The sequence below is a fragment of the Terrapene carolina genome, unplaced genomic scaffold (assembly GCF_002925995.2).
Source record: "Terrapene carolina triunguis isolate 2854851 unplaced genomic scaffold, T_m_triunguis-2.0 Scaffold112, whole genome shotgun sequence".
NCBI lineage: Eukaryota > Metazoa > Chordata > Testudines > Emydidae > Terrapene > Terrapene triunguis.
Genome location: NW_020664463.1, coordinates 10969938 through 10993752, shown reverse-complemented (window position 1 = coordinate 10993752; position 23815 = coordinate 10969938). Strand labels below are relative to the sequence as shown.

General features: G+C 42.8%; 1 protein-coding gene across 3 annotated transcripts in view; it reads left to right on the top strand.

Moving 5' to 3' along the window:
- Positions 1–917: 917 nt before the first annotated feature.
- Positions 918–23815, top strand: part of SULT4A1 (sulfotransferase family 4A member 1) — a 33432-nt gene continuing 10534 nt past the window's right edge. For 2 of the 3 annotated variants that reach the window (XR_003369811.1, XM_026652277.1), the window contains exons 1-4: positions 918–1174; positions 20079–20209; positions 20575–20655; positions 20765–20891. Coding sequence is in view for 2 of the 3 variants with exons in the window: in XM_026652277.1 (XP_026508062.1) it covers positions 1006–1174; positions 20079–20209; positions 20575–20655; positions 20765–20891 (508 nt within the window). In the remaining variant the exon portion in view is untranslated. The remainder of the gene's footprint in view (positions 1175–20078; positions 20210–20574; positions 20656–20764; positions 20892–23815) is intronic. The other variant, XM_026652278.1, reaches the window with a different exon arrangement.

Sequence of the window (23815 nt, the reverse complement as noted above, 5' to 3'; positions counted from 1 at the left end):
CACATTCCAGCAATGGGCCCGTTAGCAGGAGTTTGGGCTGTCACCCATCCATGAGTTGCTAGGGTAGATTTAGTTTTGATGGGCTAGATCCTCCCTCCCACAAGCATTGTCTGCAGAATGGCCACCACCCCTAAAATAATGTTTGTGGCCTGAGAGATATTATAGGGGTCACTGCTGCTGCCTGATAACTTATTGCTGACTCCGAGCCCTCACTTCATCCCACTCCTTGACCTTTGCCAAGAAGAGCCCTTGCAATGCTGCGAAGGGCACATTTAGCTCATCCCACAACCCCGCAGAGGTGGCCCCAATGCACGGGTGGGTCGGTGGGGAAGCAGGATGAGGGGCTGATTGTGAAGACACAACCCAACCCCCTGCAGCCCAAATGACATCTTGGGGTCATCCTCCATTGAAGGGGCTGCTGCACAGCTGACTTCTCCATGGGGTCGTGTATGACTGGAGGCGTTGCGGGTGCCCCCTGCAACCCATGGGCTGGAGTGGGGAAGGTAAATCAAATCACTAACCCCTTCTTCCATCCCCACATTTCCCTTGCAACTCGGGCCCCATGCCACCAGCCTGGTGCGCATAGCCCATGGCCCCACCTCCCTGCTGTGTGGGGGGCGGGGAGGGAGCATCGCTCCAGCGCGGCACCAGGAGGGTTAAGCAGTGGCGAGGAGACCAATGCTGCCGCCGCCGCTGCTCAGAGCTGAGCTGCTGCATCCTCCCGCCGGCCCCGCGCTGCATTACATCACCAGCGCCAGAGCCCATTCGCTGCAGGTCGGACTCCTCTCCCCAGCCCGCCTTGCCCGCGCAGCCAGCCCGCTTCTCTGCCCCCCTGCACCCCGCCGCCGGCCGGCACCCGCCACCTCCTGCTCCCGGGCGTGTGGCCGCGTGGGGGCTGCCGCTGCTGAGCCCGCAGAGTCTCCTCCCTCCTCCCCAACCCGCGTCTCCAGGCTGAGCCCTCCCCGGGGCCCTTGCCCACCTGGCCCGCCCCTGGCAGGAAGGAGGATGGCGGAGAGTGAAGCCGAGACCCCCAGCACCCCCGGGGAGTTTGAGAGCAAATACTTTGAATACAATGGCGTGCGGCTCCCTCCCTTCTGCCGGGGGAAGATGGAGGAGATCGCCAATTTCCCGGTGAGGGGCAGTGATGTCTGGATTGTCACCTATCCCAAATCAGGTACAGATTCATTCTCTCCGAGCCGGGGGCAGCGGCCTTTTCCTCCCCGCCCAGGCACTGACTGCCCCTGGGGTTTGCCTCTTCCCCAGCTGAGCCCCGGGGCTTGGGTTTTGAACAAGTTCCAGGCTGTGTCTCCCTCCCCGGGGCTGCTTTAACTCGGTAACATACGGGATAACGCAGCCTGAGCGGATGGGCTCTGTGCTGATGGGCTTATGTCTGCACGGTAACAGTCTATGTAGCAATGTCTGCACAGCACTTTGGAAACCATACAGCGCAATAGCCATGCTATTTTATATCGGGTCTGCCTCTCCTTAGCCAGGTCTGGATCGCAGAACACAGCGACATGAGCAGACATAACGTGTGTGGCTTGTATTGAATTTTACATCGTCGAAGTGTTGCCCACACTTATGCAACAAAAACTAAATGAGATACACTGCCTGACAAAGCGAATTGTTTTAACAGTGGCAGTGGGGCTAGATACAAGAATTTGCTTCAAGATAGGATCTTTGAAGCTGAGCGAGCTTTGGAAAGCAATAAATTAGATACTGGGATGATGGATTGCCCTCCGTTCAAACGTTCATTGACATCCATCAACACCCTTTGAAGTTAAGGGGGAGTTCTGTGGCCAGGGCACTTTACTGCGGGGTTGGGCGGGGTGAATGGGAAATATAGATCCCTCTCCTAGGGATTTTCGATTGCATAAAAAATAAAGGGCCAGTTGCTGCGACCCTTGTTTTGGAGCACCTTTCTCCATTGATTCCACCTGGACTGCTGAAGGAGGAAGGTACTAGTCAGTGAGAGTAATGTGTCATAATCTGGCCCAAGATAAATATGTAAAGGCAGGATATATGTTGAAGCAGATGTAGTGACAGCACTCCACCACCACCCTCATTACTGTCTCTAAGGAAAAGGAAAGCCAGAGTGTTCAGTGAGGACATGTGCTTGGAACAGTTAAACTGAATAGTAAGACATGCCCCCTATTAATATAAGTATGTGTTTCTGCAGTAAACAGTTTGAGCTGATTACTGTAGTATCTATGCTTTTAACGCCATATTATTTTATTATTCTCTCCATTTTCAAACAAGTGCTTAGACTGAATTAATATGGATACAGTGCTGCTGCCAAAGAAGCAGACAATATGGTAGCTTCATAACCCACCTGATAAAACTGGAAACAAACAGAGATGTATGGACTCTTTCTTTTTAAACACATCGTTGAATGACTTTCCCCCTGGTAATAAGATGATCTCTTTCTGGAAAATTCAAAGTCCATTGTACTGAGATAACAGATGTTAACTCTCTCAGTACAATGGCAAAATCGTGTTGTTTTACATTATGGGTAAAAAGATTACTTACTGACTCCTTTCATTTGACTGTATATTTTATCAAAGTGTTATGTGCTTCTCCAGTTTCTCTTGATGTACCAGTGTAAAAGTGCACAGTCTTCCATGATGAAAGATCCTGTTATTGTCCACTGGAGTTTTAAGTGCTTATTGCAGCTGCTGTTTCTTTATACTTAACTAATAATGATGCTGTTAATGATTCTGGTCAGTGTTTGGCAGATGTCTGCAGTGTAGTGCAGACAGACCAGTGGACCAAAAATGCTAGGAGTAGAACCTGATAGCTCTTGCCTTTTTTAGCTATCTCTCTAAAAATCTATGACATGCAGAAAGCACTAAAAGTTCTATTTAATTATTTCAGCTTATTGAGGTTTCAGTTTTGTCTTGTGTTACTGTTCTTGAATCTAAAGTGGTTCGTTAGAGAACCCCATATTGGTTTGTATTGGTGAGCCATAAAATATGCCTTACTACCCTGTGTCTCCCCATAATGCACATCAGAACAATATAAAGTGTCAAGAGGCAACTGCTTAGTTCCCATAACTTTACAACCACTGAATCATAAGTAGTTATGAATAGTCACCCAACTCACAATTATTATTATTGTTGTTGTTATAGTAGTAACATTATAGATGCACAGAGGCCGCAGTGAGATCAGGGCCCTATTGTTCTAAGTACCATATATACACTGTAATAATGATGCCTCGCTCTTAGAAACTGCGTTTCACCTGCAGATCTCAAAGCACTTTACAAAGAAGATCAGTATCATTATCCTCATTTTACAGATTGGGAAACTGAGGCACAGAGAGGTGAAGGAATTGGAATTGCTCATTTATGAGTATAAATTCGATTTTGTTGATATAACTGAAACCTGGTGGTATGATTCCCATGATTGGAATGTTAAAATCAATGGTTATAAACTATTTAGGAAGCACTGAGTGGGCAAAAGGGGAGGGGGAGTGGCACTCTTTGTCAACAGGGCATTACCTGTTTCCGAGTAACTGATAACTCAGAAGAAAATTATCTTGAATGCTTATGGATCAATGTCCTAACAGATAAAGCATAAGAGTATTAACTGGTGTCTGCTACAGACCTCCAAATCACACTAGGGAATACGATAACTGTCTCCTAATGTACCTGTCTATAAGGTTTAGGGGGGAAAAGCTACATGATCGTGGGGGCCTTCCACTTGAATGACATACACTGGAGATCTCATGCTGCCAGTACTAAAACAATTTCTTAATATTATAAATGGCAATTTCCTAACTCAAAAAGTGTTGTGTCCAATACAGGGAAATTCTATATTAGATCTCATCTTGACAGATAAAGAGGAACGGATCACAGAACTAAAAATTAATGGTAACTTAGGTTCAAGTGTTCATGATTTGATCACATTTATAATGTGCAAGCAGAATAAAGTCCAGACCAGAAATTATATATATATACTTGGGGCTTTAGCATGGCCAGTTTCACAAAGCTGAAAACAATTATGAACCAGATCAGCTGGGGAGAAGAAATCAGAAAAATGTGACTGATAATTGGGAATTGTTTAAGAACACTTTATTAGATGTCCAAAAAGCCACAAACCCACAACTGAGGAAGAAGGCTGAACAGGCTAAAAAATTGACCTGGTTTTGCAAGAGAAGTGAAGGTAGTTATAACAAAATTATAAACTTTCCCTTTCTTCCAGTTGTTGTTGTTGTGGTGTGTGTGTGTGTGTACATATATATATATATATATTAGAAAATTGGTAAGGGAAACAAAGGGACACGGAGAAATTCATGGCCAGCACCGTTAAGGACAATAAGAAGGAGCTTTTAAAGTACACCTCTACCTTGATATAACGCTGTCCTTGGGAGCCAAAAAATCTTACCGCGTTATAGGTGAAACCGCGTTATATTGAACTTGCTTTGATCCACTGGAGTGCGCAGTCCTGCCCACCCCGGAGCACTGCTTTACCGCGTTATATCCAAATTCGTGTTATATCGGGTCGCATTATATCGAGGTAGCGGTGTATATTAGGAACAAAAAGAATCCTACCTGTGGTATTGGTCCATTACTAGATGGAAATAGTAGAATTTGAGTTATAATGCAGAAAAGACAGAAGTGTTCAAGAGATATTTCTGTTCTGTATTTGGGAAAAAACAGATAATGTAATCATATTATATGATGAGAACATTATTTTCATTCTACTGGTATCTCAGGAGCATATTATGCAGCAGCTTCTAACGTCAGACATTTTTAAATTAGCAGCTCTGGATAACTTGCAGCCAAGAGTTTTATAAGAGGTGGCTGAGGAGCTCTTGGTCAAAAGGGCTAATGAAATCCTTGGATGCATAAACAGGGTAATCTCGAGTAGGAGTTGTGAGGTTGTTTTACCTCTGTATTTAGCACTGGTGTGACCACTATAGGAATACTGTATCTAGTTCTGGTGTCCACAGTTCAAGAAGGAAGCAGATAAATTGGAGAGAGTTCAGAGAAGAGCCACAAGAATGATTAAAGAAATAGAAAACATGCGTTATAGTGATAGACTCAAGGAGTTCAATCTATTTAGTTTAACAAAGAGAAGGTTAAAGGGTGACTTGATTAGTCTGTAAGAACCTACACGGGGAACAAATATTTAATTATGGGCTCTTCAGTCTAGCAGAGAAAGGTATAACACAATCCAATGGCTGGACAAATTCAGACCGGAAATAAGGCATACATTTTTAACAGTGAAAGTAATTAACTATAGGCATAGTTTACTAAGAGCCATGGTGGATTCTCCATCACTGACAATTTTAAAATGAAGATTGATGTTTTTCTAAAAGATCTGCCATAGCAATTTATTTTGGGGGAAGTTCTATGGCTTGTGTAATGCAGGAGGTCAGACTAGATGATCACAGTGGTCCCTTCTGGTGCTGGAATCTATGCATCCATGAAAAAGTGACTTGCCCAAACTTACCCAGAAGCAGAAATGGGGCTAGAACCCAGCCCGGAGCACCCATGAAAAAAAATTGGTGGGTGCTCAGCACCCACTGGCAGCTCCCAGTGGCCCCGCCCCGTCCCCCTGCTCCAGCTTGCCTCCGCCGCGAGTGTGCCGCTGCGTCCTGCTTCTCTCCCCCTCCCTCCTAGTGCTTGCGCTGCGAAACAGCTGATTTGCGGGGCAGGGAGGGAGGGGGGAGGAGGGGGAACGCGGCTTGCTGGGGGAAGAGGCGGGGCTGGGGCAGGGATTTGGGGAAGGGATCCAATAGGGGCAGGGAAGGGCGGAGTTAGGGCAGGGACTTTGGGAATGGGGTTGGAATGGGGGTGGGACCAGGGGCCGGGATGGGGTGGAGTTGGGGCGGGGGCGCGGGCATCCACCGACGCAGGAGAAAGTTGGCGCCTATGCAGTCCACAATATTATCTTACCTCTTACAATAAAAAAATATTGATAAGGACCTCACTGGTAACTACAGCTAGTCAGACTTTTTAAGTAAAAAATGTGGCCTTTAAAAAAAAAAAAAGTAATTTCACACAAAATATTATCAATGGTGTCAAAATTTTTCATGAAAAATGTAGTGTCATTTTCAATCTTTTTTCCCCAAGATCTTATTTATTTATCCATTTATTTATTGTGAAAATAGGTTTTTATTGTTTGGCTAGGTCTAGTGGTAATCACTCAAAAGAGAAAATAAACAACAACTGAATTAGTCAATTGACAGAGGTCAGTGCTTCTAGCAGTTATACTTCCACAGTCCCATGCTGCAATCAAATGACAGAAGGATCTATCCTAGTTATTCCTCGTATGGCTGTTGATTTGGCCAAGAAAAGAAACAAATGGCTACAAATCCATATTTCCGATGAGGGCGGTGCTGTCTGAATATGCATAATGCTAGACCAAAAAATTATTTAACTTGTACAGAGACAATTTCACCCCACACAGGCTGGGTAATACAATACTGAACCTGTGTTAGTGAGAGTGCTTGGCAGTGTGTACATATATTGGGAGTGACCCAAGATAAAGGATGCTGTAACGTAGTGGAAAATTTAATATGTCAGTGGTCCTGCTGGGAGTAATGTAATAAACTTAGGAGAAAAAGATCCTACTTTAATGTGATTGCTACTGACAGCAGCCTAAATAAATATACTCTTTATATCCCTAATTAATCCTAACATCTGCCTCCAATAAATGACTTAACAAAGTTTGGAAATTCCTGATCTTGGAAAAACTCATGCATGCAACCCAAAAGACACATTCTTCATGTAATTACAAGGAAACTATATGTTACCTCTGCAACGTTAATGCTAGTCAGGCATCTTGCAGTCAGTCTTTCTAACTTTTTTAAAGAAAAGGGGTCACTAACTTCTTCCCCGGTGTAACTCCATTGATTTCAGTGGAGGTACATCAGGGAGGAATGTGACCCATTACCATTATGTTTTGCACTGGTTGTGAATGTAAAATGGAATACCATTCTGTATATGATGAAATAATTGGAACCTTTACAGCAGATTGCTTTACAGATGAGATAAGATGTGTAATACTCTGCAGGAAGGCTATTGTTATACTACAGCCTGTCAAAACTCATTGTGATATACTCACTCATACAGCTTACTCTTATGTGCCTATCTCAAAAAAATAAAATTTCTATATATACATTTAATAAACGTTATTACAAAATTAATAATGGGATTCTTGTAAGATATTTCTCCAGACGCTTTGCCTAAGGCCATGTACATCTCTGTTTAAACTCCATGGACTTGAATGGAGTTAAACCAGGGATGCAACTGGTCCCTGAAGTATGGTGTAGCTCACCAGTTTTGTCATCCAGATGCTATGCTCCTATGATGCTAGTCAGCTATACACCTGAACTATATATTTGCCTCACTTTCAAGCTGATATACAATGCCCTTCTTGATGGTTATCGTTACTGCGCCTGTTCTGAATGAATGTGTATTTTATGTTCTTGGGTCAAAGCCTACAAATTAATGCCCTTTATTTTCTTCACTTTGCAAAATTGGTAGCTTGAGAAAGCAGAGTTATTCAAGTGAATAATGAAGCTGTCTTTCCACCTTGGCTATTCTGCCAAATAATTAGCTAGAATTCTATCTGGGAAAATGTCAGCATTGGGCAAATATCAGCATCAAGTTACTGCCCAAGTGGTCCATGCAAACTCCTACTTGTCTGCATTGTTATGCTGTGTCAAATGCCAGTGGCAGCTGCTGTCACTATCAGATACTTCCTGTATCATCTTGTACTCGCTGGAGTTGTATTATTACCAAGTCTTGAGCTTTTTTAATCCAGCACTGGAATCCTGTGGCCACACAATTAAGTTTATTCCCCAGAAACATGAAGGTTGGCCCTAGGCCCTCTGTTTAAATAAACACATTCAGGACACTTACACATAGCAAAGTCCTTCTTGAACTGACCTGTAAGTTCACTATGCTTCCCTTCTTCAAATCCTTTCTCATTGTCTCTGGCATGATATCTTTAAGAAATCAGCCAGTGAAGGGACAGGTGGGTTAGTTACCACTTAGTTTATTTACAAATATCAAAAAACAAAATGGTACAAATGTATACTAGAGGGTCCCAGACTTTGTTGCTTCTCTGGGATGAGTGCACTGCACACACCAGGGACTTTTTGGATTCCTCCATTCTTCCCCATAACCTCCAGGTGCCACCCTCCCATCACCCTCTATTTCAGGGACTCCCTGCAACCTCCCCACTCCCTCCTCCATACCAAGGACTCTCTGTGTCCCCCATTTCTGCCTCTGCCACATGCCAGGGGCTCTGTGTGCCACCTCATTCCTCCATCTCTCCCACAGAGCCCATTCTGCCACTTCCTCATCATGCATGGGCTCTGCTTACCCTCCATTCCCATCTCTGAAATTCTGGGGTTGATCGGATGCAGTATTCAAAAGTGACCGTGTTACAGACAAACACAGAAATGCCATCGAGTTCAGTGTAAGACCTTGCTTCACTTGGCCAATAAAAATTGTATGTTTGTGTGTACCCTTCTGCCCCATGTTTCATGTGTCTTCTCGGATTGTAAGCTCTTTGGGGTAGGGACCAGGTGTTCCTGTAGCACTTAACACAATGGGGTTTCTGTGTGGGGCCTCTGGGTGCTAGTATATAAATATTAAATAATAATGATATAACTGCACACGTAACAGTGCACAGTTGCATAGGACCAATCTTCCCGGGGTTCTGTGGTCTATACACATCCTGACTCACCAACTAAAACACCACCTGGAATTACTCAACTACAGTTTTGTCTGATTAATTGGTTAATGTTTGTGCAGATTTAAAAGGTATTAAGTATTATTACTCCGGTATGAGTGGATCATGGCATAGATTCTATTCCTTATGTGCTCATACGCATTCTCTTGGTTGCTGCTTGGTAATGCCAGCAGCCTTTGCATGACACGAGTGATTGATGAGCATGGACACAATGGGATGATTCTTTTCTCACGTACACCAGCTTTACATTGGTATAACTCCACTGACAGCCTTGATTTGCACAGATATAAATGAGAGGAGAGTCAGGCTGAAAGGCTGCTGGGCAGCGTACGCAAAGCTGGCTGGTTCGTATGCCAGAAGCAGTGTCAGACAAAGTGGGATGAATCAGCTGAAGGCTGCAGTGGAGTGCAGTGTTTGTTACTGGTGGTGGCAGTAGCGGGCCCATGTCTGGCCACAAATTAGACATGCTGTCAGAAAGACAGACGTGGAGTCCAACTGTCTCACCTGCCTGTTTCCTTTAGACCCTCTTCCCAACTTCCATTGTCTCTGCAGTGGTGAGAGTGACAGTCACCTGGTATTTTTTTCTAACAACTATCTCTTGTGCTGCTCTGGACTCCATTGCCAGATAATTAGCCCATTTCTGCTATGATCTGACTTTTGTAATTCCCCATTCTCTTCCCCAGGAACTTCTACGAAAATAATAAATTTAGGGTTATTTTTATTTGCCTTCTGTTTTTTCGAGTCTTTAGGGTTCATGTTTTTATGTTTTCCTTCACAAGCACAAGGGCTAGAACTTCAATTTATGCCCCCACACAGGAGCACAGGTTGAGAGACAATCTAGACCTAATATAGGCAGGGCTGGTAGCACTGCTATTATTAAGGTTCCTTGACACTTCCCATTGTAAGACCCAGTTTTGAGTTGCTTAATACTTTGCCAAACTTTAACCACCTGAAATTTTCCAAGCTGGGTGTTTGCTTCTGCAGGCTGATGAAATCAATAAATAATCATTTATTATTTATAACAACTAAATCAAAAAATAATTTCAGCCAAAATAATTCAGGTGTTTTTGAGAAGGAAGCTAGGGAAAATTACATTGTTTTTTTTTTTTAATGTTAAAAAAATCTGGTGACCTTTCCTTTGGAATGCTCCAATCCTCCCATGTTTTGGAGCTGGGTCCTAAAAATTCAGCTAGGGGCTGGCCTTTATCTTAGAGTTATTGCTGTTCCATGAAAATACGCCCAGACTTGGCCAAGTCATAAGCCTCTGAAAATGGCATTCCTCATATGCTCAGCAGAGACTTGCTAAAGCAGGGGTTCTCAACCTTTTTCTTTCTGAGGGCCCCACCAACATGCTATAAAAACTCCACGGCCCACCTGTGCCACAATAGCTGGTTTTCTGCATATAAAAGCCATGGCCGGGGTTACAGGGGTAGCAAGCAGGGCAGTTGCCTGGGGCCCCATGCCACAGGGGCCCCAGCGAAGCTACATTGCTCAGGCTTCGGCTTCAGCCCTGGGTGGTGGGACTCAGGGCCCCGGGCTTTAGTCCCATGTGATGGGGCTTCGGCTTTCTGCCCTGGGCCCAGCAAGTCTAACACTAGCCCTGCTTGGCGGCCCTCCTGAAACCTGCTTGCAGCCCCCCAGGCAGCCCTGGACCCCTGGTTGAGAACCACTGTGCAAGAGCTTAGCAGCTAAAATCTCCAACGATTCTGTCCTCACTGAGCTGACTGGAACCTCTCACAGCTCTTGGTGCTGAGCAGCCTGCACTTGCACCATCTCCCAGGGAGCCACTGAGCATGCTGCAGCCCAGGGCTACAAGAATGAAACCAGGCTTTCCCTATAATGGCTGTTTGCACGATGGGCCTGCAGCTAAAAGCTGTTTGGAGCAAGGACCATCTTTTTGGTCTGTTCTAACACAATGGGGTCCTGGTGTATGACTGGGGCTCCTAGACACAACCACAATACCAATAAATAATAAAAACTAATTATAATTGTAGACATTGGGAATTTTGCCCTTGATTTCAGTGGGAGCAGGATCAGACCCTAAGTGGGTCGAGCAGGAAGCATTGCTACCTAGATTAGTTGAAGAAGCAATGCACTTGGTCTCAGTATAGCAGTACCTCTCTTCAGCGCATCTCATCAAACGAGCAAAGAGATGTGACAAGAGCGGGAGAGAGCAGATAGTCCAAAAGGAGGAAAGACCTACTACCATCTAGCAGGTTTCATTTGGGTAACCCAGGAACTGTAGAATAATGACTTTCCTGTCAAGAAAGCTGTAGAGAAAATCCAAGTAATTTCCTTTTTGTAAACAGGCTCAGAAAAAATGTTTCCCCATTAAAAAGGTCAGAAGGATTTTTATGGACATCTTGTACTTGTGCAACATTTGGTATTGACCAGGCTGCAATGGCTCTGAAGGCTAAAGAATTTTTAAAAAATGTATTCAGTCCTAAACCAGTTGCTGATCACTGCTATCTCATTTTGTTGCTCATCTGCCTCATTAAAGATATAAATTAAAGGAGTTTAAGTGCTTTAAAGATGAGCTAAAAGGAATTGAGTAGCCACAACTCAGTATTCTCATTATGCAATTCTCTGTTAAAATGCTCTTTGTCATGGTAACTACTTCAGTACTGCCTCACATACATGATACACAGAGCAAAACACTACCTCCAGTGTTGTCCCATATAAGTTGCCTCAGAAGTGCTGTCAAACTCAACACTTCAAAGAATAGTTCTGCGTACACAAGAGGAAGATTGGTTTTGTAATGAAAGCACTGGTACTGGGACACAGTAGATATGAGTTTCCTTCCCAGCCAGGCAATATAGACCTCCAGTGTGACCTTGGCCAAGTCATTTAATCTCTCTGTGCCTCACTTCTCCATCTGTAAAATGAAGATAATTATACTTCCTTCCACCTATGCTTTGTCTTGTCTATGTAGATGATAAATTCTTTGGGCTAGGAATGTTATGTACAGCCTCTAGCAAAATGCGGCCCTCAGTGGTTTGAGCATTGGCCTGCTAAACCCAGGGTTGTGAGTTCAATCCTTGAGGGGGCCACTTAGGGATCTGGGGCAAAATCGGTACTTGGTCCTGCTAGTGAAGGCAGGGGGTTGGACTCGATGACCTTTCAAGGTCCCTTCCAGTTCTAGGAGATAGGATATCTCCATTAATTCAATTCACTTGAGAGGGGGTCTAGGCATTAATGCAAGTAATAAAAATACTAATAATTAAATAAAGTGTTCTCTTACACCGGGTGGGAACAACCAGCAAAAAAATTCAAATGCAAACTTCTGATGTTCTCAGTCACTTTAAATTTGAATTTTCTATGCCATTTCAGAACAGTCACAGCTTGGGTATTAGAGTTGATGCCACTGTGAGAAGGTGCTGAATAAATGAAGGTATTCAAGGCTTCCTTAGTATACAAGAGTCCTTTACAGCCTCGTACATTGACAGGCAAATAAAATCAAATAGTTTAGATAGAAACAGTACTAATTTTATAGGCTATTGTGGAGTCAAAGACTGTTAAGTGTTTCACTGACTAGTGTGTGTATGTGTATACACTAGTGAGTAAGGCTGGAGAAGCACACCAGTCTTGTAAATATGTCAGTCTTGAAGGATTATGGGCTGAGGCAATCCACTAGCCCCACACAGTTCTTATGAGGGGAGTGATAGTAGCATTGGGAAGTGTCAGGAAGGAAGCAAGTCTGTGAGATGAAGGTGTGAGGAAGAGGCGTTAGCTAGGAATAAGTGAGGCAGTCACTGGGAGAGGGTGAAAGGTAAAGAGAGACAGTGAAAGGAGCTGGGAGGAAGGTAATTGGGTAGCTAACTGATTAGAGGTTTTACCAGTCACACCAAAATCTTCCTATTATTTAGAAAGTGGGAGCTAATTCCAGACCCTGTAGCCATCCCCATTCCCAGTGGGAGAGAGGGGCAGCAAATGAGATGTCCGAACTCATCATTTAAAAGGCCGAAGGTTCTGGATAATATCTAATGAAATTAGATTAATAGACAATAGTCCTGATTCAGCTTTTAGCTACACTGGTGTAAATGAGTAGTAAATCTATTTAAGCCAATTAAATGATACCCGTTTGAAACAGGTAAGATCAGAATCAAGCTCAATATATACATATTAGCTATATATACAGTGGTCCAGATTCACCAGCATGCTATGGCTGTTTTGCAGTGCACTGGTGACGCAGAGCAGCTATAAACCCAGGCTAGCCAGCCAGTTAAAAGCCATGTTTACTGCTGCTTTGTGTTGCCAGAGGGGCAAGAAGCAGCTGTAGTGTACCATTGAAATTGGCTCATTCTGTGTATATATTGCTCAGACTTACCTTAATGATGTACCCTTCAATGTCTATTGAATTGTTATTGCCTTCTGATTATAAGGAATGTAGAGCTCTGAGCAAAAGATTGCATTGCAGAAATTACGCACATAGACACACAAAGACGTAACCATGCAGATCAGCTTGCCATGCATTCTGTGCTCATTTTATTAAATTAGGGCTACTTTCTCTCCTAATTTAGAACAATGATAGAAACATTGTTGCCTGCCTCAAGCTGTGATTTTACATTTATGAAAAAGAATGAAAACATTTTTGACGTGAATAGGGGTGCAGGTATCTTGCAAACATTGATATCACTTGGGGCAACTCTTGTGGCATATGATCATAACTCTTTCTGAAAAAAAAACAGTTTGATACAAAAATGTTTTACCATTTTGTCCCTGTATGATTAATATAGTAGCATACTTATTGCTAGGTGATTGTGAAGTAGTGCCATGCCTGGAGGGGGAGCAACATTTGTTAAATGTTTAAAACACTGCGGTGCTTATTTCTTATTTTTTGTACACATGGCTCTTGCCTGCAGCATTTACATGGCCTGTGGGTGCACTGGCTTCATGCTATTCATTTTCAAAAATATATGCAAATGCACACCACCGTGGGTAGGTTTTTGCTGATGACTTTCCTGAAGCAGATTTCAAACTGGGGCTTGGAAATTCCCTTCTGACTACAAAAGGAAGCTGTATGCCAAGAGAGCACTTTCAGAACTGACGCGCATGCTTCCAGCAGAGCCTAGCACATGGGAAATGACTGGTTTCATAGAAAAGGCTGGATGCAGTAACATCTCCTGCCTTCTGATCCCCTGCTTGTCAGTTCCAGCACACACTGTGAGGCCATGGATTAAAGGGCCACTGTGGCCACATTAAGGGTCTCTATATACCAGGATAAAGACCATGATTTCAGCCCCCTGAAATCAGTGGTGCTGAAGATAACTAAATGGTACTAACTGATTTAAAGCAATGGCATGCTAAATGGGAGTTTTGAAAAAATTGGCATTAGGACAAGACTCTTTTCTGCATCATTGCCTTCTACAGAACATTGTATCACCTTTCTGAAAATGCAGGGGAGTTAAACAGTGTGGGAGGATTCAGAACTGCAGCCCAAGCATGTTTTAGGTGCTGCTAAGGCATTGCACCAGATACGGTTCTGCCATCTTTTTAGACTAGGCTGTAGAATGAGAATGGGACTGAAACTGTCAGAGGCAGCTGGATGTAGGACACAGTTGATAACAGTTGTGTAAGGGCCTGCACCTCACTGAGAGTGCTGTAGAAGAGTTGAGATTTGAGGATCTATAGATCCTGCAATTAGTGTAAACACTGGCTGGGATTATTACGGTTATTTTATATACCCAGAATATTCCAGGTGCCCTGAATAGTGTATAAAGAACATGTTTTCCCCCAAAGCTTCTTACTGTCCTGTTGATCTTCCCCTCATTGTGACTGCAGGTCTCCTGTATTCTCAACACTGGTCCCTGTTCCAGGGTTCTAATATTAGGTAGGACCTCTGAATCACTCAGAGTCACAGAGGTAATCTTCACCAAAGGGAAGCCCTGGAGGGAAGGCTGGAAAAGCAAGTAATAGGACTGGATTATCTGTGGACATGGTCATGTACCTGGTTTATATTGTTTTTCTTTTTCTATTCAGAGCCCTTATACTATTTTTTTCCTTGTTATTTTGACATCATAGGTCTTGTGTATATCTAAGCCATGGTAGAGTGTTACATTTAGATAGCAGAGACTTAAGGGGATAAAAACAACAAGTAGTCTGGTGGCACCTTAAAGACTAACAGATTTATTTAGTCATAAGCTTTCATGGGTAAAAAAACACTTCTTCAGATGCATGGAGTGAAAATTACAGATACAAGCATAAATATACTGGCACATGAAGAGAAGGGAGTTACCTTACAAGTGAAGAACAAACAAAGAGACAAACACCTACAAGATCTTTATCAAGCATTCTTAAAACTACAATACCCACCTGGGGAAGTGAGGAAACAGATTGACAGAGCGAGACTGTACCCAGAAGTCACCTACTACAAGACAGGCCCAACAAGGAAAATAAAAGAACACCACTGGCCATCATGTACAGCCCCCAGCTAAAACCTCTCCAGCACATCATCAAGGATCTACAACCTATCCTGAAGGACAATTCCTCACTCTCACAGACCTTGGGAGGCAGGCCAGTCCTCACTTACAGACAGTCCCCCACCCTGAAGCAAATACTCAGCAGCAACTAGGGTGACCAGATGTCCCGATTTTATAGGGACAGTCCCGATTTTTGGGTCTTTTTCTTATATAGGCTCCTTACCCCCCACCCCATCCCGATTTTTCACACTTGCTGTCTGGTTACCCTAGCAGCAACTACACACCACACCACAGAAACACTAACCTAGGAACCAATCCCTGTAACAAACCCCGTTGCCTACTCTGCGAAGTTGTCAACAAAACTTTTGTCTTTCACGGGTACTTAAAAAAGCCTCCCCCCGCAAAAGACAAAAGTTTTGCCGACGCAAGTGGCAGTGTGAATGCGGCTTTCCTGACGACAAAGCTAACACCGCTCACGGGGCTGGAAGTATTTTGTCAGCAAAAGTGCTGACAAAGTACCGAAAAAGAGCGTTTACACACACTGACTTTTAGTGACAAGGCCGTACACAGCCTTGTCACTAAAAGCTGCGTGGTGTAGACAAGCCCTAAAAATCAAGACACTGGATTTTATGGCTCATTACACAGGCTGTAACCCACTAACTCTCCTTTGTCTGACAACTGAAGAGATGTTAACTCCTCATTTCACCTTGAATGGTCTCTTGCAATGTGTGTTAATCCCTCACGCTTAACAATCTGTTCTACCTTGTTTTGGCTGTGACACTCTTGAGTTTCTTTCCCAGACCTGAAGAAGAGCTCTGTGGAAGCTTGAAGTCTTGTCTCTCTCAGCAGCAGATATTCTCTCACCCACCTTGGATCTGTAAATGAAGCATTTATCTTATGCCTTAAAGTTGGTCTGATGGTTACGACACTAGACTTGGCTGCAGGAGATGTAGTTTCTATTTCTGGCTCTGCCACAGACTTTCTGGGCAAGACTATTAGTCCTGAATTTTTAAAAGTGACTAGAGATTTTGGTTGCCTCAAATTTTTGAGTGCCCAAGTGATGTCACTTTAAATGGGCCTGGTTTTCAGACAGTGAGTGCTCAGCACTTGCTTCCAATCAGGCTCTCTAATGTGTCTGATGTTGGGCACCCAAAAAATTGAGGTAAAATCACTAATCGCTTTTAAAAATGTAGGCCTTAGTTCTTACTCAGGAAAACTCGCATTCAAATCAAAATGTGAATCGTGGGTCCTAAGTACGTAAGTCATAGCAGAAGAACTAGGGAAATATGGCATCCAGTACAGCTTTATTTTATTGTTAGGCCAAATTATTAAACACACGGGACCAGATTCTTAAGTCCTTATGCAGTGTTACCTCTGTCCTTCTCAGGCAAACTCCTATTGATTGAGCATTTGGGGGGAAAGGGAAAATCATCTTGCAAGCAATTAACAGAACTAGGCAGAGAATTTGTTTACAGCATTTGCTCAGTCAGTCTATAATAGTTTTAACATCCCTCATTTTAATAAGCACTTGCATTTACTGAAGCTATAAAAAAAAATATGAGTCTTAATGGTACCATTGTGTTGTATTAGCTGAAATTTGACCAAGCACTGATGGATCAATAGAGGCGAGACTAACGGGCTGCACTGGAAAACTGCTAGTGTTAACATTATGAATACCTAGAAAAAATATGCCTACCTTTATTGTATTTTTCCATAACACTTTCAAAAACAGGGGGCTAAGAAAGGAACATATGAAAGGGCTCAAGGTCAGCTTTGTCCCGTTATGTGACTTGGAGGGAAACAAAGTTCTGTAAAACGCTACAGTTGGCCACATGGGGAGGAAAGAAGATATCCTAGGGTGTTCCTTACTTTACAGCTGCCATTTTCCCCTTCCACAAAATATGTATGCAGCCAGATGGCCATATGGGAAAAGGGGAGATTGGCTAGAGAACAGTGGGAGGAGCCAGGGAATAGCTGCTCTAAAATGAAGTAGCATTGAGAATTCTTGAAGCATCATTAACTACTCTTCAGTGTTCTGTGACTTCCTCTGGAGTAGTTCACAGAATGTGCACTGTTAGCCATTAGCAGCATGGCTATAAACTAGTTTGTACTGCTATTTCTGGGGTGTTGGCCCTAGGAGGATCATGTGTTTTTCAGAGTTACAAACATTTCAAAGTTAGAAACAGCCTCCATTCACGAAGTGTTCGTAACTCTGAGGTTCTATTGTATTTAAAGGTGCGCTGTCAACTTTGTTTAAATCCATCATTTTAGGTTTTGTTTAAAAATAAATTCTAAAAATGTAAGGATGTTTTTGTTTTTAAATAAATATTTGTATTGAGGTAATTGCCCTTAATATTTTTTTTAACTCCACAAACAACCACACCAAACACAGAATAAAGCATGTATAAGTGTATCCATGCATGAGGGTGTTGGGTGAGGAGAGGTAGTGCTGGATTAGGGCTAAGGGAGAGGAAGACCTCAGCAAGTTTTCCCTTAAATAAAAGGGACCTAATTCTCATTAATACTGAGGTCCTGAAAGCCCAGAGCAGTGTAAATGAGTCTTAGTGTGAATGAGACTCAGGCCCAGCACCTAGAAAAGTCAGATGAAAAACAGCAGAATGTTCATGACTGGAAGAAGCATGGTTCAATGTCCTGAATGTAAGCCTGGTGGCCAGGGACTTCTGAGTTCTACGCTTAGCTGGAGGCAAACTACTTGACCTCTCTGTCTCCATTTTTTCATCTGTAAGACAGGGATAGGTATGTCACGAGGACAGTTGGTGTGTGAAGGGTGGTGTGAAGTTGTATAGCACTCCAGAAGTGCTGATTATTATTATTGAAATTCACCAATTTCAACTGGTCTTCTAAGAAAAGGACATTTGATCCATCCTCTCACTTTTATGAGTTAGCCTAAGCACTGTTGAGTGTCTGCACTGCACACAATCACCAGACTTCCCTCCCTGTGGTATCCAGAATAATCTCTCTAAACAGCTTACTACTTCTCATACATTTCTTGCAGAAGCCTAGTAGACAATTTGAGGACATGTGAGTTGCTAAGAACATATTTTCTCCTATGTGGAGGGAAAACCCGCATATAATATATGGGGCAGAAACATTGATTTTTTTAAAACTCCAATTTCCCTTTTCTTTGTTCCATGGGAGAATGTGGCTTGCTGACCCACCCCATCAGGGAACAGGCAGGAAACATAACCTCCTACACCAGTGGATGGTCCAAGATCTATATAGAACTCTAGAGTGCCATGGTGGCTGAGTGGTTTGCTGGTCATCTTCTCCCCTAGCAGCCTGGCTTCTTCAGGAGTGGCTATACAACAGCAGCCACAGAGGGTACCATATGAGAGTTATCTCTCCTTAGTTATCTGATTGGTTAACCACAAGGTCAACAGGGAGCATGCTGCAGAGTTCAAGCTTCCATCCGTCCCTGCCACTAACCCCACCAATCCAAATTCACATGAGTATTATGAATGTGACTTCTTGTTTGCATGGAGACGACAGTCGTTTACAAAGCTCTACTGCTAATGTTGATCCCGGAACAGGTATACATTTTCTTCTTATGGACTGAGGTTGCTGTAACAGCATCTTTCTTTGCAAGTGGAATTTAGAAAGCAGAAATAAATTATAGAGAATCAAGATGTCTCGTGTCATAAATGTTTAATAAGGGAAAGTGTAGTGCTCATGGAGTAACAAGGACTAATACCGAAGTGCCATATGTATGTTAATTTTAATGCATAAAAATATCTGCTGTGCTTTAGAATGCAGAGTGGAGTGAAGAGTTTGAAGGGACGATGTAAATGGAGCACGAGACTGGTCACTGACATAGGTGTTCATAATATAAAGGAGCTTCTTCCAAGTCATTCTAATTACCCTGAACTCAGCTGGCAGGTAAATAGGTGAAATGGGTCTCATCAGTCGTAACATTTATAGGACTCATTCTGGAAAGCAACTCCCAGAAATGTGCTTACCACCTGCATTCATGCATTTACTGAACAACCTCTTTAAGTGCAGCAGTGATGAGGTTGAGTTTTTTTCCACCTAATTTGGGATTAAAAAATCCTAATTGAGAATTCACTAAGTTTCCTGCTATGTTGGAAATGACAGGTTCCATTCCATTTGATAGAACATTGCACTGGGTTTCCAACCAGAAGATAAGGTTTAAGGGCGTCCAGTTCTGCATATTTTCAGCCACCATTGCAGAGAAGACGCTCTTTGACATTAGAACTGAAAGAGGAGGGGCCAATGCTTTCAACCCTTGTCTAGATTAGAGTTTTTGGTCCTATTGTACTCAAAATTAATTGACTGGGGTGAAACATCACCAGCAACAAACCTTTGTGTCCAGGTACAAGTTATTCCTGTATAGTTAATATGAGTTAACTGACAATCAATAAATTCTCAAGTTACAACAAGATCAAAAACTCTACTCTACATAAGACCTCAGTGTGCATACAAAGCGGTCGTGTTGCCTAATATTTAGAACTGAAAAGGGTGTCTATTATCCTGAGGTCGGTTCCCATTACTGCTGCTCATGTGTGACCCTGGACAACCTCTGTGTACCTCAATTCTTCATTTCTAAAATGGATATGATAATATTTACCTACCTCACATTTATGCTGTGAATTTTGACTAATGTGGGTAAAATGCTATGAGATTAAAGATGCTGGGAACACTATTTATATTTAAATATTTGTATTTAAATAACTCAGTGAAATAACTTGGACATTTTACAAGGAAGAAGATCTTATGTTTAAAACACAGCTGGAGGGATAGATCCAATATTATTAGCACTTACAGTAGCTCTAGATTCTGTATTAGTTTTCAGAAAACTTTTAAGGACATAGTTATTATTTGTATGTGTAGGTCTTTCCTTTCAGATGTTTCTGTTTAAATAAGGTTTATAATACAATCTTGTCTCTTTTGTTATTTGATTTATCTTTGGAGGCACAGGCTTGCTACAGGAAGTGGTATATCTAGTGAGTCAGGGAGCTGACCCTGATGAGATTGGATTAATGAATATAGATGAACAGCTTCCAGTCCTAGAGTATCCTCAGCCTGGTCTGGACATCATCAAGGTACAATTGACTTCACTGAAAGTCTTTCAGCATTCGGGTGCTTTTTTTTAATCCCCATATTTATTACCATTCCCTTCCATCCCATTTTTTTGTCCTTTTTGTCACTTGACCTGCTTAATTTGTTTTAATGATTCAGAATTTTATTGTAATGTTTTATTGTGCTTTGTTATGTTTTTAAATATGTTATGGAGGGAATGGTATGATGGGACTGTCTACAATAGCATGTTGCCGATCTCATTAGTTTTAGCAGTGAGTTTGTGACTGTAAAGCAGTATAGTAAGGACCTTTACATTTGACAATTTAGGAAGGAATGCCAGCCAACTTAGATGCCGTGAGAAATGTTTTCTCCTTCCATTTTCTTTTAGGAGCTCACATCTCCTCGCCTCATAAAAAGCCACCTACCATATCGGTTTTTGCCTTCAGACCTCCATAACGGCGATTCCAAGGTAAAAATGAATTGGTGTTCGATTAGCTGTACCACCCGCTGGTGCTTGCACGGTTTGTGAAGTGAAGGAAATATGCTTTTAATAACATGGATTGTTTTCACTTTCCTAGGTAATATACATGGCTCGCAACCCCAAAGACTTGGTAGTGTCCTATTACCAGTTTCACCGCTCCCTAAGAACCATGAGCTACAGAGGAACATTTCAAGAATTCTGTCGAAGGTTTATGAATGACAAGTGTAAGGAACTTTTCTCTGTGCGTGATGCAATCTGTTATCCGTTTATTTTTACCTCTGCATTCCATATATTATTATAATACAGGTATATAATTATATTTCTGGTGATATTTTAGTTGCTTCATGGGCACTGCCAACTGATCTTTAATGGATGGATTCAGACTGTAAAATTTCTCCATGTCGATGCAAACTATGGTCATGTCATCTAAACAATTGCACACCCTGCAGTATTGGGCACTGTGGATTCAGTCCTGCAGCAGCTTACTCAGGCAAAACTCCCATTGAGGTCAATCAGGGCCTAATCCTGCAATGTGCCAGGTGCCTTGTGGGAATTACCAAGCATCCTCAGCTCCTGTTGATTTCAGTGGATGTTGATAGCACTCATCACCTGTTGGGAGTCACCCTGCTCCTCACAGGATTGGACCAAGCGAAGAGTGAAAGTTTTTGTCATAATCAAGAAGAAGGGACCAGGCACTATGTGGGAATACCCTTCAGCCTATCTGCAGTGAAGCACACCATAGCTACATTGTGGTATTGTAAAATCAAGGGTATTAAGTATCGTAAAATTAAGGGTATTATCGAGGTTTTATGCCTTCCTCTGAAATATCTGGTTCTGGCCACTGTAGGAAACAAGATGGACTATTGGCCTGTTTTGCGATGGCTGTTGCTATGGGCTTGTCTATACTGCATTGTTAGCTCAAGCTATGAGTTGAGTATTGCCCCAAACCTGACCCCCATCCACACACAAAAATCTCTAGCTCTAGGCAGTCAGTGCTTTAAACTCAAGCTAGCTGGCCCGTCAGGGTAGGTTGAAACACAGTGCTGCTGACGCTCAGGCTAGTAATGCAACAAGGATGTATCATGCAGCAGCTCCAGTTAACACAACTCATTAGCTGCTAATCAAATCATTGTGTAGCAAGGGCTGGATCCCAGGCAGCAAGCTTCCATTGGAGCTGAACTTTGAAGTAGTCATTGGATGCAACTGCAGGGTTCCATAGGAAGGAAGAATGAGCCAGTGGAGGTTAATAACAGGCTTTATAAACCATTGTTGTTTTCTCCTGTGGGTTTGCAGCAGGGGGGAGAATCACTGTCTATCCATGCCATTTCATCTCCAACTTGCCCCATCCATATCCTGGAGCCTTGTGAAGGGGTTCCAATGGAGATGGGGGAAAGAGGAACATTCCACAGAGGTGCAACTCTCCTCTCTTGTGGGCAAGAGCTCTCCAGGTGTAATATATACCTTCCTGTACCAGGTTCAGTAATCTTGCCCCAGGTATGTGATTTATCCCAACATCACAGAGTCAGTAAAACATTATAACAGTTTCTATGTTCCTATAACTGTGCAAATGGGGCCTTTTATAATGTAATACATTTAACTAAGGACCATGTCTTGCCCTCAGTTTTTTTTCCCTGGATGGGAATGAAAGGAGAAGAAAACCTGCTCCTTTGGCCAAAGTTTTGCTGGAGGAAGAGGACTGAGCCAACATGACATCATTCTCCCTCCATCCCTCTCCCCTCCTGGCCATGTAGAAACCCCTCCACATACCTTCTCTTCATGGTGGCTCTTTAGTTTCAGGACATGAGGATGAAGTCAGAGAACAGCCTCATTCTGTAGCATCATCCCCGGAAGATCGGAGAGGCTTTCCTCATATGAGGCCTTGGCTACACTGGCGCTGTATAGCGCTGCAACTTGCTGCGCTCAGGGGTGTGAAAACGCCCCCCCGAGCGCAGCGAGTGCAGCGCTGTAAAGCGCCAGCGTAATCAGCGCCTGCAGCGCTGCACGCTCACTCGCAGCGCTGCAAGCTACTCCCCTCGGAGAGGTGGAGTACTTGCAGCGCTGCGAGAGAGCTCTCGCAGCGCTGGCGTCGCGACTACACTCGCGCTTCACAGCGCTGCCGCGGCAGCGCTGTGAATTCCCAAGTGTAGCCAAGGCCTAAGATAATGATAACGTGTCATCACTATCTTAAACGGCTGCTGCTCTGCACCATCAAATCCACCCGGCTTGGGTTAGGAGCAGCCAGTATTGAGCTGTCCTGCGTGACATTTTTTGCTTCATCAATTTGTAGCCCTAATGTAAACACATATTTAGAGGTGTGTGAAATAGTCATAACGAGAAAGTGCTCAGAATGCCAGTTTTTCACATACCTGTTATATACATTGAAAATGGGTGTGTTTTGCTGAAAAATGACCTGTGTTTTGTGAATTCTCACATGAAAACAAGCCCCTTTGTGAAGTAAAAATGAGCCCATTACCAAATTAAAAATGCGAAGTTCAGAAGTGGAATATTTTCTCATTTTGTATAGCTACTTTGTTGAATTCATGGAAAAACATAATTTGAAAAGAAAATTGCCCATAGTCAGATGACAAGATGTTTTGTGTAAAATGTGGGAAAATGTTCACCTGTTTTGCACAGATCCTACTTCTTGATGATTTGAAGTACTCATTAGAAATTATGATAGATGACAAACTGATAAATTAACAAATTTTCAGAATGTATTTTTGCCTGGATTGTGTAAATATATTTTCTTCTGATAATATTAGCAGCAAGACATTTTTTTCTTAGATAGCAGGGACCAGTGTCTGATCTTTATTACATTGGTGTAAAGTGACTGAAGTCAATGGATGTATTCTGGATTTACACCAGTGTAAGTGAGATAAAGTTCTGGCCCTAAGTACTGATATTCTTTTGGATGAGCAGAAGTACTCCTAGACAATTTAAAAGCAACAGAAACAAGACAGTAAATTTAGATTTTGGGGCACTGGGGAGGGGAAAGATTTAACTGTGTAGAATTTCCTGGTTTTAGATTTTTATTTTTGATTTTCACTCTTGTTTCCAGAACAACATTTGGATGTATAGGGCCATTTCCTCAATACTTTCTTAAATAAGGAAGAAAATGTTGACCTGCCCTAGAAATTGCATTGCACAT